Source organism: Aquarana catesbeiana, linkage group LG01 (assembly GCF_042186555.1).
Source record: "Aquarana catesbeiana isolate 2022-GZ linkage group LG01, ASM4218655v1, whole genome shotgun sequence".
Taxonomy (NCBI): Eukaryota; Metazoa; Chordata; class Amphibia; order Anura; family Ranidae; genus Aquarana; species Aquarana catesbeiana.
This window is the reverse complement of record NC_133324.1, coordinates 322958737-322974603: the sequence shown is the minus strand read 5'-3', so window position 1 is coordinate 322974603 and position 15867 is coordinate 322958737. Positions and strand designations below refer to the sequence as shown.

The following is a 15867-nucleotide window of genomic DNA, read 5'->3' as shown; positions in this document are numbered from 1 at the left end:
TTTATGACCAGGCATTTTTTGCGATACAGCACTGCGTTGCTTTAACTGACAATTGCGTGGTCGTGCAACGCTGTACCCAAATGTCCTTTTTTCCCACAAATAGAGCTTTCTTTTGGTGGTATTTGATCACCTCTGCGTTTTTTTAATGTTTGCGCTATAAACAAAAAAAAGACCGACCATTTTGGAAAAAAATACAATATTTTTTACTTTCTGATATACAACATATCCAATAAAAAAAATTAATTTCTTCATAAATTTAGGTCAATATATATTCTGCTACATATGTTTGGTAAAAAAAAAAAAACCCAATATGCCTGTATTGATTTTTTTATGTAAAAGTTAGTGTCTGCAAACTATGGAATATTTTTTTATTTTTTTTACTAGTAATGGCGGCGATCGGCGACTTATAGTGGGAATGCGATATTATGATGTGGCACACAGGTGCTGTCCTGTAGCAGTAAAACTGCTATAGGGCGGACCTTAAGTGGTTAAATAAAGTACAGCATGCTGCATTTTTTTTGTGTTGAAACATACTGGTACGCACTGCAAACGGATGTAATTGCAACTTCGTTAAATATAAAAAAATGCCTAAGAAACTCACCACAAATGCACTGAAAATGCATGTAAATGCTCATGCAAAACTGTACTCTGAATTGCAGGGATTGTGGTGTAAACAAACTGCAGATTTAGAAACCTTTAGTTAAAAAAAAATTGAATTGCTTAGTTAACTATAGTAAGTATCTTTCAAGAAATTATTAACTGAGTAAAGTTAATAATGTTTTTTGGTTACTCTATAGGTACTTTAACAAGTATCATTATCTTAAAACTGAAATACAACACACCTATGTAAAGCCTGACAGAATTTTATTACCTGTGGATATTTTTCAATATCTGTTTTGGGATTTAAGCCATGGTCTTTTCTGCCTATAGACTGCAGTGTGAGACATGGTACAGGTTCTTCAGCTCATTGCCAGAAAAAAAAAAAAAGATTGTCCCTCAAAAAATTAAATAAGAACATAACATGCTTCTTTTACCTTACTACAGTGCAGAACTAAGCTAGCCACAGACGTTAGATGGCATTCAGACATGTATGGAGGAACTGGCCTCCCTCAGGGCTAAAACAAGCCATAGATGGATACAATTTTGAGTGAAAATTCTTAGAACATTTTAATGTCCTTCAAAGTATTTTGTTTGCGTTTAACATTTAATATAAAAAAAAAAGGAAAAACTTGTCCTGCCACACTCCTCCAATCTCAGCGATATGTTAAATCAGGTCTCTAAACACTCAAGACATAGATGTTCGTTGGTAAACAATAGGCACAGAATTTCTATATATTAGAAAATCAATGATATGTTAATACATGGCAATTAAAAGAGATGTTTCCCTCAGCAGCCACTTAAAATAGATTGTAATTACAAAATAGGTGTAAAAATTTAAAAACCCTTGATGAGTAACAATTAAAACATCAAAGCTGCGCTTCCATCAGTCAGTTGGTATAAAACTGACAGACTAGTACACAATTGCTCCTATGTACATAAATATTTTAGAGGCGAACTGAACTTGAATTAAAACAAGAGTCTCTAGTGGGTATATAGGAGGTAAACAGTAGATAATTGATGAGTGCACCGTTCAACAAACACTTTTCCACCGCGTGCTCCACACACCCACAAGGGGTTCAAACTTACCAGAACCCGGAGGTTATCATGCCCCAATCAACATCCCATGGTCTGTTGATCTGGATATCATTATAGGGTAGCTCAAAAATCATCTCCGAAATCGTCATGCATGTAAGAGAGACTCCACATAGTCTAATTCCGTTTTAAAATTTATTCGCAAACTCAAGTGTATAAAATCCAATAAAACAAAACGAAGTGACAATCCAACTGTGGTCATGTAGCTCAAGGTCGATTGCTAAAGAACTTACTTTTATCCACTTTTCCTGGGTTTTCAGAGGAAGGAGTATAGTCCGGTGTAGACAGGGACAGTCTCTGCATCCAGCACTTCCTTCCTGGTTAATTTCCTGGGTCTTGGAACGCACAACGTTGTGACGTAATTTCCGGTCGCCGTAAGGTCACGCCCTGACGCCGCGTTTCGTTATCACGAATTTATCAAAGAGCGTTTAACATTTAATGTTGGGATGCTTGGACTTTACCAAATGAAAGCCACATTCACTGGTAAAAATTTGAAATCCAGCTAAAATAATATGAGTGAGCTCTTAAACTGGAGATGGCAGCTAGAACAGAAGCAGGTGATCTTCCAACCTTCTATTAAAAATGCAAACATGATAGTGCAGAGCTCAAAACACTACAAATATACTGTAAGTAACTGATAAAGTGCTAAAAATAGTCCCAAAATAAATATGCAACCAATTTATTAAAAAATAATTCATATACTTGGGTGCTTCCCCCAATAAATTATATACAAATAAAACTCGGTCTCATATAAAGTGCTATTAGTGCAAATAAATAGTCCCCAAATCAACATGTGCAAACTCCAGTCTTCTCCATCATATTGTGCATACAAAAGTGTAAAAGGTACTCCATTCTGACACCAGTAGTGTGCAAAACCTCCACCTCCTTTTATGCACACAGCAGATGTTTGAAATTTAATAGTTTATATATTGTAGCTAATACTGTCTCACTAGGCTGTCCTCAGCATTACAATTCCCAGGCAACAGTATCAATCTCCTAAGTGAGAAAACTCACACCATGGAGCCCAGAAGTGGATTATATAGTGCAGTAGTCATCACATCACACCCGTTGCCCATTTGAATGTTATTTGACTGTATAACTGGACTTTTTGTGAAATGTTTTTTAAGTACTGCTTTCAGGGTAATGCGGCGTCATGCATGATGTGATGTTTCGGGGTATTATTACTCTGCACAACACATTAGGCATCATACCGCAGGATGAATGTAATTTATTTGTATGCTTGGCAATGTACTGTTATGTAGTGTATTTATGCGCTGCGTCGCAGTACTGAATGTACCCTGTTTAAGTATTTGTTTTTTGTATATTTTCTTGCAAAATAAAGTATACATTTTCAATCAAAAAGTAGTTTTATTGTAGTTAAAATTGGCCACTACAAATAAATACCACATGGAATATAATAAAACAAATAATCCGGCTCACTCTGATGGCCACCAATCTGGCTCAGGGAAACAGCGGCATGACGTCAGCACGTAAAGGCCTATCCCAACACGTTCCATGCGCACGCATGTCCTCTGGGAATCTGCTGAGGACTTCTTTTCCTAAAGAATGTTCGTTTGAAAATCAAAGTTCTACCCATCTATTGCCAGCTTATCTGTTAGAGGAGTTCTGCAGAGCAATAGACAAATGTGTCATCTCAGATATGCAGACAGGTAGAATTGGGGGGGATTTGATAAGTATGAGAGGGTGAAGCAGAGGATGTGGTGGTGGTTAAACAGCAGGGGACAAATCTCAATATTTCTCGGGTTTTTTAAAATCCCAAATCATCAATTCAATGATTGTTCTGCCTGCTTATTCTCCCGTGGCTTTGGAGGTAAAATGGTATATTTATTTATAAGTGATCCAATATGAGCCAGTATTTAGGGAAGTCTTTGCTTTATAAAGTATTACACCAGATTTTGCCAGCCCATTATCTTTTATTACTAACCACAATAAGAGCATTTATGATATTTTGTTTTTTTTCTCTTTTTCAGGAAGGAAAAAATAATGACAAGTTTGACACACATCCCCGGGACCCCAATGCATTGGCTGCATACCTCTTTGCCCATAACCATTTGTTCTACATGCTGGAACTGAGCACTGGGCTTCTGTTGCTCCTGCTATCGCTGTGTGAGGCCCCAGCTGTCCCCTTTCTCCGCCTTGACATCTACGTACGTGGGAGTTACCCTACCCTACTTAGCTATAACCTTGATTAGAAAAGTAAAATAAATTGATGAAGAAGGAATTCATATTTGTGTGGTTACCTTGTTCTTTGTGTACGAAAATAAGGAGCTTGCTGATAGGGTTAGTGAGAGAAAATTAGAAACAACCTAATGGACCTGTTTATGAAATAGCTGTACATACTGTATATCTCAAGCATTCGCACAACCTTCACGAATAATTCCCTTAATTTGCCTAATATATTTATTTTATATGATCATTCAATCCATTCAGTGGCCATAATGTGGTATTTTCCTGAAATTCCTCAATTAGGAAAATTCTGCATTATGGCCACTAGATGGAGCTGATGATCATGGGACATATGTATATTAGGAAAATTTAAAATAAAATGCAGCGCGTAAAGACCATAAATCTCATAGAACACCCGAAGTGTGTTGACATGCATACAGTTGTTGGGTGGAGCCTGGACACGACACGTCACACTGCTGTATGCATGGACCTCGGCCATCTTGCTGGTTGGAAACTTCTTAAGCTTTTGTACATGACATGCTTGATTTTCGCCATTACTGTGTGAGTATTCTGGATTTGTTTTAATACATTTTTGAGTATTACTTGCCTACTACACTATGAGGAGGTTCTGTTCTTACTTTTGGCACATCTAACCTGTGGAGAGACGCTCTCAGAGGGGACAACAGGATTTTAGTTTGGTGCAGTATCTGGTGAACAGGAGTGAGCCTGAGTAGTTTTGGAGCACTGTCAGACCACCTAAATTTTAGTGGTCCACGCTTGAGGGTAAGAGGCCTGGTGTGCTGTGGTGTTGGTGGAGGAATATTATCTCGCCAACAACTGTATACATGTCAACACACGGGTGTTCTGTGAGGTTTATGGACTTTAAGCGTTGCATTTTATTTTAAATATTCTGCAAATTGTCACCATCCGCAACCCTAACGCAGTTAAATTCTTTTTGTTTATATTAGGAAAATTACATTATTTCTGATGGCTATGCGAATGCTTGAAATATTCACACAGCAAATTTTTTATAAACAGACCGCCATGTGTCATTTATGACAAGATACCCAGATAAAGCTATGCTTAGTTGGAGATAATGGATATAAGGATATTTTGATTTTATACCAAAAAGGCCTATGCAGATATATAAGGGTATGTGTGTTAAAGTGTATCTATAGCCAAATTATATAATATTATTATTATTATTATTATTTTTAAGATTGCATGTAGAACCCCTGCCAGATTGTTGCTGCTGTCTTTGTACTGTTGAGGAATTTTTTCCTTTTTCTTTCCTTTCCCAGAGAAAAACAGGAAATGAAAGAAAAACTCTTTAAACCCTCATAAATTGTTGTCATCAGAACAGATATCCCTACTTGAAGATTTACGCTCAGTGTCGCCTGTAAAATTTTGGATGTGCATCACTAGGGTGTCCTGCAGTGATATAGGGGTAGGTAGGAGAAACCACCGCACCATGCAGGGGACATGCTATTTTACGTACTTGAAAGTGTTGGATAGCAGCTAGGGCCTCTTCAAGATTTATTATGACTTCCGCTGGACGGGTAAGTATAAATCCTTTTATTTGTCAGTTTGCTTTTGTCCTTATTATTTCTAGTCGTGACAGGGTCGCTTTAACATTTTCACATACTATAGAGCAGTGATGGCGAACCTTGGCACTCCAGATGTTTTGGAACTACATTTCCCATGATGCTCATGCACTCTGCAGTGTAGCTGAGCATCGTGGGAAATGTAGTTCCAAAACATCTGGGGTGCCAAGGTTCCCCATCACTGCTATAGAGCATTGTGCTTAAAATATGGCAATCTTGTGACCCTAGAAGTAAATATACTATATAAATCATTATTTTAGTTACTGATAATTCTAAGGTTGCCTATAGAGTTTAGAGAGCAGCTGTCAAAAGTTTTCTGGAAAAATATGAACTTTAATTACTTGGGCCATGCTGCCACCTTCAGGTGAATGGGCTATGTACCAAAAAAAAAAAAAAAAAAAAAAGCAGGAATCCCCGCCTAGCCATATTCCCTCTCAGCCCAGCTAAGCTTCAGTTTTTAGTTAGTGTCTTTAGATGATAAATGTTCTTACACTTGTCTTCCTGAAGATCTCGTTTCAGGGGCTTAATTCTTTAATTCCTGGCTTGGTCTGAAAACCCCTGATGTGGGGTAGGGAAGGGCCTTGTCCGGATCAGTCGCCTACAGCCAGAAGCACACATGGAAGAGCAGGAACAGCCTGCAATGTTGCTAGTTGGTGCTGGATCCTGCGGGCAGTAATCTCCAGGTTACTGTGTAACTAGTGTTCTGGCTGGCAGAGTGCTTTACAGGGCCAGCCCACCAATCCTCCTGGAGGGGAGTCAAGGCCCTGTGGGACACGCCCATTTGGCAAACCTGAAGATTGGGCCTTGTGGCCCAGCAGAATGTACTGGTGAGTTCCTTTGATCGTAAGCATCTAAGCATACTCGGTGGCTATTTTGTTGGTTCCTGGGATTAGCAACACATGCAGTCGCAGGCTCCTGGTCACATAGCCCTTCACAGCTACAGCGCAGAACAGCTTCGGTGATTCAGCTGCACTCTGACACAGCCCTGCACAGCTTCTACAGCTGACTTAACAGGCACCAGGCACAGCAAGTATTAGGTCACTTGCCTTACAGGTTTTCTGGCTTGGGCCAACACTCCTGTCAGCTGGGTGGCTCCAATACGGCGTATGTAGTTTTGTTAACCCTCAGCAAGTCATGGTTTCAGGCAGGCAGAGAGGTGAGGGAAAGGACTTATGGTTGGGCTCCCAAATTTCTCAGTCGGGTAGGGAAGACCCCTGCACAGTTTGCCCTGTAATGGCTCCCCTAAGGGTCAGATTATCTCTTTATCCCTACCCTTATCTTGAAATTCCACTATGTCAGGCTCACAATAAACTGGTTCCTTTGTGTCAAGGGAGAAATTTTTTGCTGCCATATCTTGCTTGTGAACCACCTCTCTGCATTTTGGGTTCTCACTGGATTGGTACGCTTGGGACACAAGCATAGGTTCTCTCCTTCCCCTCCTCCTCTTTTGCGGGAGAATGAGGCATCAGAGAAACATCCTTTAGATGAGGAAAAAGAAGCTGTCAAGGACCAAGAATCCTCTGTAGATGAGTCCTCCTAGGAGGAGTCTTGGGCTGTTGCAGACACAGAAGACCACTGTGTGCTTCGTCATGGAAGTGGTGTACTCTGGCTTGAAGTTGTCACTTCTGGAATCCTCTTCTCCAAACGTCACTGGGTTTTGGTCCCCAGTACACCATCGCCTGCAGGAAGCGATGTATGCCAGTTGGGCCTATCTGGCCCAATCTTCTACAAGAAATGGGGTTACAAGGCTGTTGACGCATCCATTTTCTACGTACCGTAAACAAGACCCTGATGGTCCCGCGGATGAGGTCCAGCTTTTTGGAGACACCAGGGATAAGAGGTTAGAGGCACTCTTCTTCTTTTTTTTTTTTTTTTTTTAAGGCATCTTTCTCTTTGGTAAGAGAAGCTTTGTAGCTTGCGGTGGCTGCTTTGTGGGTTTGCCAAGCCCTTAAATGTGGGGTGAAGCATATGCTCCATTTTACAGAATTTTACTCAAGGGAGCCTGCCATCCGGCAGTTTCTGGAAGATTTTCTGGGAGCCCTCAGTTTTCTCGTGGATGCCTTAGAAAATTTCATACCGCAGATTTCATGGGTGGGCACAATGTCTGGCCACATGAGAAGGATCCTTTGGCTCAGGTGTTGGTCAGAAGCAAATTTAGACGTTAATTTGAGAGCGAACGCTTTTTAAACCATCCTTGGAGGCCTTCATTCCAAAGGGGACTGTGGGTAATAGTGCGTTCTTATCCCTAAATAAGGCGGTGAAGGTGACAGATGAAAAGCTAGTAACGCTTTTGTAATCCAAGAAGAGATCCTTATGTAAGCAACTGGGATACTAGGTTCTAAGCAAAAGCTTACAGTTTGTTCCCAGCCCCGTAAGAAGAATTGGGGAGCAGTCTCATGGCTTCTAATACAAATATTTACAGTTCCCAAGCCCAACTTATCCTAGACCTCATGGGTCTCAGCTAGTTCCTAAAAATACACAAATTCAGGCTATATTCCATCCCTATCGGTGATTGTTTCACTTCATTAGAGGGACTTCCTGGCATTGGTGGATATCAAGGACGCCTATTTACACATCCCCATTTTTCAGCCCCAATAATGGTTTCTGAGATTTGGCCTTTTTACAGCTCCCAGAGTGTTTACAGAGTTGTTGACTCCAGTTCTGGGATTGTTATGGACCCAAGGTATCACCATGTCCGGGTAGATGAATGAACTGCTTCTTGGGGAGCAGAGTTAATCAATATCCTGTAAGTATGGGACAGAAGACAGGAGTCCTTGGATCTGCCAATGCATCTGACTCCCAAGACCAGGTCTGCCCTGAAATGGTGTGTATTCCTGCAGATGCTGGATACTGGGAAATCCTTCTGATAAATTAGAAAGTCCTAATGATGGATGCCAGCCTGTAGGGCTGGAGAGGTGTTCTAAAAAATTTCCCGGTTCAAGGACCTGGTGTGAGGCTTGTTAGTGTCATCCCCAACAGTAGACAAGACGAGGGGCTTCCATCATAGCAAATGTAGAGTGCGTGGTCTTATCCCTATCAGAATGAACCATGGAAAGAGAAATCCCCCTATGTTTGGGACTTTAACAGGCCACCAACTCTTAAGATAAAAAATATTAAATTTTATTGATGTACTTAAAAAAAGACATAACAGCATCTATACCATACAAGATAAAAAATCATTCCACAGTAGATGCACAATCAAAACAAAAAATATGTATGGGGTGACAAAAAGTAGATGTGCTCTCACAGGGGTAGTGTACCCCGATACCCGACACGTTTCCGGTATTCTGGTACCTTCATCAGGGATTTGAGAGTTGTGGATATTTTGTGCATATATGAATTCAAAAAGGAATGACTCTGTGTTCAGAAAGCACCCATAGCCCCTGGGGTTAAATAACGTGTTTTTGTAAATGCCAGGCCAGGGCTATGTAAGACTAATACGTGTATTGAGTTGCCGGTATCAAAAGGTATAATAGGTGAGCCAACTAGGGAAAAAGCGTTCAAACGAAGCAATTGCGTGCCGACTATATGCCGTAAGGATCAGTGTCCAAGGGCAATCCCATAATGGTGGGCTCCTATTTAAGACCCTTCGGGTGTGTGGGTCCAGTAGGGGGTGCCTTCCCCTGTCAGTGCTAGTTGTCTGATCCTCATTGCTACAAAACTAAGGCTTAACTGAGCTGGGATGGGTTATATGCCTGGACAGTGATTCCTGCCTTTTTTGGCTAGTGTTCTTTTAACTTGAAGGTGGTAGCTTAACCAAATTGGTCATGAATATGGAGTCCTCTGTGTCCTATGATGTATTCCCAAAAAAAGGATTGTACAGGTAAACGGAAAAATCCAAATGTTTGCATCAGTAGACTATGCATATTCTGGCATTTTGAGGTGGATGGTGGTAGTACCTGACTTACCTCAGGGGTAATACACTAAAATTTGGGTAGGAAAATAATTCCCAGCTAATCACTATACCCCAAGGAGGGTTTAGCCAAGCTTGTCAGATAAGCCTGCAGGCCTATAAATGTTTCTCAGCTTCCTTAATTATTTATAACCTGTATTTAGTCAGATGCAGAACCTACAGTTGTGCTCATAAGTTTACATACCCTGGCAGAATTTATGATTTCTTGGCCATTTTTCAGAGAATATGAATGACACAAAAACGGTTCTTTTACTCGTGGTTAGTGTTTGGCTGAAACCATTTATTATCAGTCAACTGTGTTTAGTCTTTTTAAATCCTAATCACAACAGAAACTACCCAAATGACCCTAATCAAAAGTTTACATACCCCAGTTCTTAATACCGTGTATTGCCCCCTTTAACATCAATGACAGCTTGAAGTCTTTGGCGGTATTTGTGGATGAGGCTCATAATCTTCTCAGATGGTAAAGCTGCCCATTCCACTTGGGAAAAAGCCTCCAGTTCCTGTAAATTCTTGGGCTGTCTTGCATGAACTGCACATTTGAGATCTCCCCAGAGTGGCTCAATCATATTGAGGTCAGGAGACTGAGATGGCCACTCCAGAACCTTCACTTTATTCTGCTGTAGCCAATGACAGGTTGACTTGGCCTTGTGTTTTGGATCATTGTCATGTTGGAATGTCCAAGTACGTCCCATGTACAGCTTCCTGGCTGGTGAATGCAAATGTTCCTCCAGTATATTTTGATAACATACTGCATTCATCTTGCCAACAATTTTGACAAAATTTCCTGTGCCTTTTGTAGCTCACACATCCCAAAAACATCAGCGATCCGCCTCCGTACCCTTTCATCATTGGCCTGTTGACTCCTCTCCAAATGTAGCGTTTATGGTTGTGGCCAAAAAAAAAGCTCATGGTCTCATCACTCCAAATGACTTTGTGCCAGAAGGTTTGAGGTTTGTCTCTGTGCTGTTTGGCGTATTGTAAGCGGGATACTTTTGTGCCAATTGCGTAGTAATGGCTTTCTTCTGGCGACTTGACCATGCAGCCCATCTTTCTTCAAGTGTCTCCTTATTGTGCATCTTGAAACAGCCACACCACATGGTTTTCAGAGAGTCCTGTATTTCACTTGAAGTTATTTGTGTTTTTTTTTTTCATCCCGAACCATTTTCCTGGCAGTTGTGGCTGAATCATAGTTGGTCTACCTGACCGTGGTTTGGTTTCAACAGAACCCCTCATTTTCTACTTCTTGATTAGAGTTTGAACACTGCTGATTGGCATTCTCAATAACTTTGATATCTTTTTATATTCCTTTTCCTGTTTTATACAGTTCAACTACCTTTTCCCGCAGATCCTTTGACAATTCTTTTGCTTTCCCCATGACTCAGAATCCAAAAATGTCAGTGCAGCACTGGAAGAAAGATGCAAAGGTCTGTCAGGAGTCCAGAAACTCATTGACCTTTTTTATATACACACACACACACACACTAATTACAAGCAAACAGATCACAGGTGAGGATGGTTACCTTTTTAATAGGCATTCAAACCCCTTTGTGTCAACTTGTGTGCATGTTATCAGGCCAAAATCACCAGGGTATGTAAACTTTTGATGAGGGTCATTTGGGTAGTTTCTGTTGTGATTATGATTTAAAGAGTAAACAGTTGATTGATAATAAATGGCTTCAGCCAAACACTAACCGTGAGTGAAAGAAACGTTTTTGTGTTATCATTCATATTCTCTGAAAAATGGCTAAGAAATCATAAATTCTGCCAGCGTATGTAAACTTATGAGCAAAACTGTATGCCACTAATTAATGGGATGCAGCCTTGTTGTAAGAGACATGTTTGTTTGGTTTCAGAATAAAATACTTGCTGCTCGTGTATGACCTTTCTTGCCTATTTCATCTGTTTGCCAATTCCAGGTCCATGCCACTCTGGAACTACTTACCCTGGCTTTTGTGGTGTTTGAACTTAGCATGAAGATGAGATGGCTTGGGTGTCATACCTTCTTGAGACACCGCAGGACCATGCTAAAGGTCAGTGGGTCAATATAAATCTCTGGTATCCAATCATTAGGAAGTAATGTATTTTAATATTGTATATGTAAATAGTCACATTCAATTACACACTTAGATCTTTTAATCTATGCGTCTTTGCAGAGTTGTGTTTTATTGGTTCAGTTTGTGGAAGCTATTGTGGTGCTCATAAGACAGACCTCCCATGTGCGTGTAACAAGAGCCCTGCGACCTATTTTCTTAGTGGACTGCAGATATTGTGGGGCAGTCAGAAGGTAAGAAAGGGAATTTATTTATTTATTTATTTTTTTAATGCATAGTCACAATTTGTAAAGGGCTGCATATATGGAGTAATCGTTTTCAGACTTGGACATCGAGTGTGTCTCTGTAAGTGTGGCCAATTGTAAATGATACTTTGTAAAAAATCTGGTTATTGGGCTGTCCGATAAGCTGCTGGTCACTTGCAGCTTCTCCATAGTGTATTGGCGTGTTTTAAACAAGTAATAAACATATAGCCAATGCAGCAGGGCTACACATATTAGCATGTGCAGCTACACAGTTTAGTTTATGTAGACACTGTAAACAATTTAAAATCGAGCACTGTGATTAAATTCAATTTCTTAGTTGGCCCTCATGTATATTGATATTGCCAACTCTTTTGTGTTTGTATAATATAGAGATTACCTGATAAATTATATTTTATGTTGATAGTCCTGCTGCTTGTCTATTATAATAAACATCAAGGGCGGCTGAACGAAAAACTCATATTTGTGGCATTTGGTTAGCAAATGTTTAATCTGTTTACTACCCTGTTTCCCCGAAAATAAGACCTAGCGTGATTGTCGGTGATGGCTGCAATATAAGCCCTACCCCCCAAATAAGCCCTACCCCGTTTCCCCGAAAATAAGCCCTACCCTGAAAATAAGACCTACAAGGACTTTAACTAGGGCTTATTTGGGGGGTAGGGCTTATATTGCAGCCATCACCGACAATCACGCTAGGTCTTATTTTCGGGGAAACAGGGTAGTAAATGAAAGATTCTGGTATTGTAAGATTCTGTCAAAATAATATATGAGAAGTTACATGAGATACCGGTAATACTTCATCTCTATAAAGGGGCATTTTCTTAGTCAGTACACAGTACTTAGCAGGCTGCCTGTGCATAAAATGTAAGACTGTTTTGTTGCTTCATAGGAATCTGCGCCAGATTTTCCAGTCTCTGCCACCATTCATAGATATTCTGCTGCTCCTTTTATTTTTCATGGTCATTTTTGCAATCTTGGGTAAGTAAATGAATTGGTCTGTACATGTAGGGAAATGTGCCTTTCTTCATGTCTCAGATTTATACTTGTGAGGTAAAAAAAGCTATTTAGACCCTTAAAAAGCTATCTTGCTATACAATTGTACTTGTGACATGAACAAAGCTATTCAGATGTTTTAAAGCTGAACTTCAGGCAGATATAAAAGACACACATTAATATATCTCTGTATTGGTGAATACATCACTGAATTTGTTTTAAATGCAAGCACTATACACGTCTTAATTTAATTTGGTATCACTTTTTTGGAATCCACTGTACAGCAGTGCTCAGACTGGGAAGGGAGAAGCAACAAAAGGAGCCAATCGGTTGTACTGTGCTGTAAAGAGCATGCTGACAAGGGGAGAGAACAGAGTGGCATAGAGATGAGCGTTTCATTGTGCTGCTTTTCCGTTTATTGTCCAGTCAGACATTGGGAGGTACAAGACCTGTAAGTGTTAACTGCAGCAAAGAAAAATCAGGTCTCCTGTCCTGTCAAATAAGACTGTGTTGTGTACTATGACAATCCCAGAACTGAATGGACAGTAATCCAAATCCTTTGGCAGGTAAAATGTATTTCATCTGTGTTTATTGCAGTTTGTCTGGAGTTCAGCTTTAACCCCTCAATTCCCCATAGCTGTTTTAAAATGGCATTGGGCTAGCTGCTATTAGTCCTGGCACTGTTTTATAACCGCGCCCATCATGCGTGGGGGTAAGCTGGAACCACTGAATGTCTGACACAGCTGGTAACCAGGACTAAAGCTGGGCATACATTATACTTTTTTTCTTATTCAATTACCTTACCTTCAACTATGTAGTGCATGGGCCTGCCTGATTTCATACAAGTTCAAATTGATTAGGTTTGACCTCATATTATATGGTTTTAGTAAATCTAAAGGAAAATTGTACAAGAAAATTGTATAATATATGGCAAGCCTAAGCACAGGAGTGGAAATGGTCAGTTTCTGGTGCTTCTGAGTGAAAGTTAACAGAATGCTTCTGTTTCCTCAAAACTTTATTTGCCTCCATGCTTCCCTATTTTTCCTAACCTAAAAGTGTTAAACTAAGCCGATGTGCTTATTATCAGGGATGTTAATGAATAAAAGCTGTGAGTGTATAGCCCAGTACTCCTAGTGTTCAAAAACGTAGTGTTACTAAACCCAGGACCCTGCATTCACTATATCTGGTCTCCCACAGTACATGGAAATGCAATTATTTTAGTAATTGAAAACTGCTAAATGCCCTTTCTCATCACTGTATAGCAGTCTTGTGACTTCTATCAGTGTCTGGCCAAGCTTGTAGGAGGAGTTTTCTTTCTCCTCTGACTGTCCTAAGAGCCTGCATGAGCCCTGGCCCTCTGTCTGGACAGTGCTGATTGGCCCTGTGCACCCCCCCCCCCCAAAAAAAAACATCCTCTAGCAATACACACCAAACTGAGCATGTGCAGTGTGCCCTCAAGGCTCTGTACTATCAGGAGATAGATTGGGGATGTGGTAGAAGGGGAGAATCAGAGAAGAACATCACGGGACACAGAGCCACAGTAATTACTGATGGTTATATAGGTATCACTGGTGATTGGACACTGGCACACCCTATCAGGAAGTTCAACCCCCTATATAATCCCTCCCCCTTGCAGGGATACCTCAGTTTTTACGCCAGTGTCTTAGGTGATGGACGTGTAAAGATGTCCTGTGCTGAGCTCCAAAGGGAATATCCTAAGATCCTATACTGGGGCAAGCCATGCGAACCGGATCCATTCAAAGTGTCTTTTCATGGCCGAATTGAATGGTACCCGGGCCTCGTGTCCGAAGAAACGAGGTTTTACCCGTAATGCTTCTCTTTTTAGAGAGCTGGACCCCGCAGATCAGAAAATGGCTTTAAACTTCCTAATTTCTGGCGAGGTGCTTTACGGTCCCAGAACTGTTGGATCCCCCTACTGATGGGGGCCCCAGTCTCTGACGGTTTTTTCAAACGGAGCCCACCGTGAGAGGTGAAGATTGGGTCTGTGTAAACAGCACCCTGCGGCTGGATAAGGTAAGAGGAGATTCCACAGAATTTTTGAGTTCTAGTGGCTTTTCTCCTTTAAGGTAAATGCATGCTATGCCTATTGTGACCACCGGGGGCTGCCAAGAGCACAAACCTACACATGCTGACTCTGTCTCAGGTGTTGTAATCGCTGTTTATGTCCCAGCGTATCAAGCAGGCTGCAAACAGGTAAGGTGGAAAGGGGGATTTCTCATGTTTGAATGTTCCCCCCCAGGCTAGAGAGGGGCCACAGGGGTCTAGAAAGTGGTTATACCACCTGGGCTCTGCGGCCTAATGGCCACCATCTCTCAAGATAGCCGTTCAGGCAGATCTTGTTACCAGCCTCCCTCCCTCCCCCCCCCATCCCCAGCCTTTCTCCGGAAGCATGACAGGAGAGTCGGCAGCACGGGAAGCGCTCGTTTTTTTTTCAAAACTCGAGGGGGGGGGGCGGTAGAGGAGGGGGCGGGACGTCAGCACAGGTGCTTAGACTCCCACTCAGGCTAGCTGCAGGCTATTAGAGGCACTCTGTACAGGTGCACACAGCCTTCTGAGAGACACAGAGCTGACGGTCGCATGTAAGGTCGGACACAGGCATTCTCCTAGGCAGCATTTACTGAAGTAACACCAGACTGAGCATTGGGTAGCAAGGCTTTTAGCCAGACTACATCGCTCAGCGGGCAGTGTTCATTTGTATACCTCACACCTTGTTGCTTTGCACTATGGGTAGAAGAGGTTCAAGCACCCCAGGAACCAGAGACACTAGGGGATCTCGTTCAGGTCCTGAGGGCCCCCTGTCGGCAGCATCCTCCCCCCCTAAAGATGGGCCAGGGACGGCTAGCCAGGGAGGGCCATCGGGGTCAGGGGCTACACCTGCTTCTGGCACTTCAGCCCCTGTATATATTACACAAGAGGTTTTTTCCTCAACCATTAATGGTCTAGAGGAAAGATTAATGGCCGTGATTACGTCTTCACTCAGTGGAAGAAAACGCACTAGGCTTTCCTCTGTTCCCCAAGACCCTCAAACAGAGGAGCTCTGGGATAAAGGAGATGAATCCCTTTCAGAGGATCAGGATGGGATGGATGATTCCTCTTCGGAGGATTCAGGTGGAGAGGGACCCTCTGCGACTTCCCAAGAG

The 15867-nt window shown here is 41.6% G+C and overlaps 1 protein-coding gene across 2 annotated transcripts in view; it reads left to right on the top strand.

Annotated features, from left to right (window-relative positions):
- The window catches only part of TPCN1 (two pore segment channel 1), a 247447-nt gene that overhangs the window by 95526 nt on the left and 136054 nt on the right, over positions 1–15867 (top strand). For both annotated transcript variants that reach the window (XM_073630364.1, XM_073630356.1), the window contains exons 4-7: positions 3684–3860; positions 11316–11429; positions 11553–11683; positions 12603–12691. In XM_073630364.1, the coding sequence (XP_073486465.1) occupies positions 3684–3860; positions 11316–11429; positions 11553–11683; positions 12603–12691 (511 nt within the window). The remainder of the gene's footprint in view (positions 1–3683; positions 3861–11315; positions 11430–11552; positions 11684–12602; positions 12692–15867) is intronic.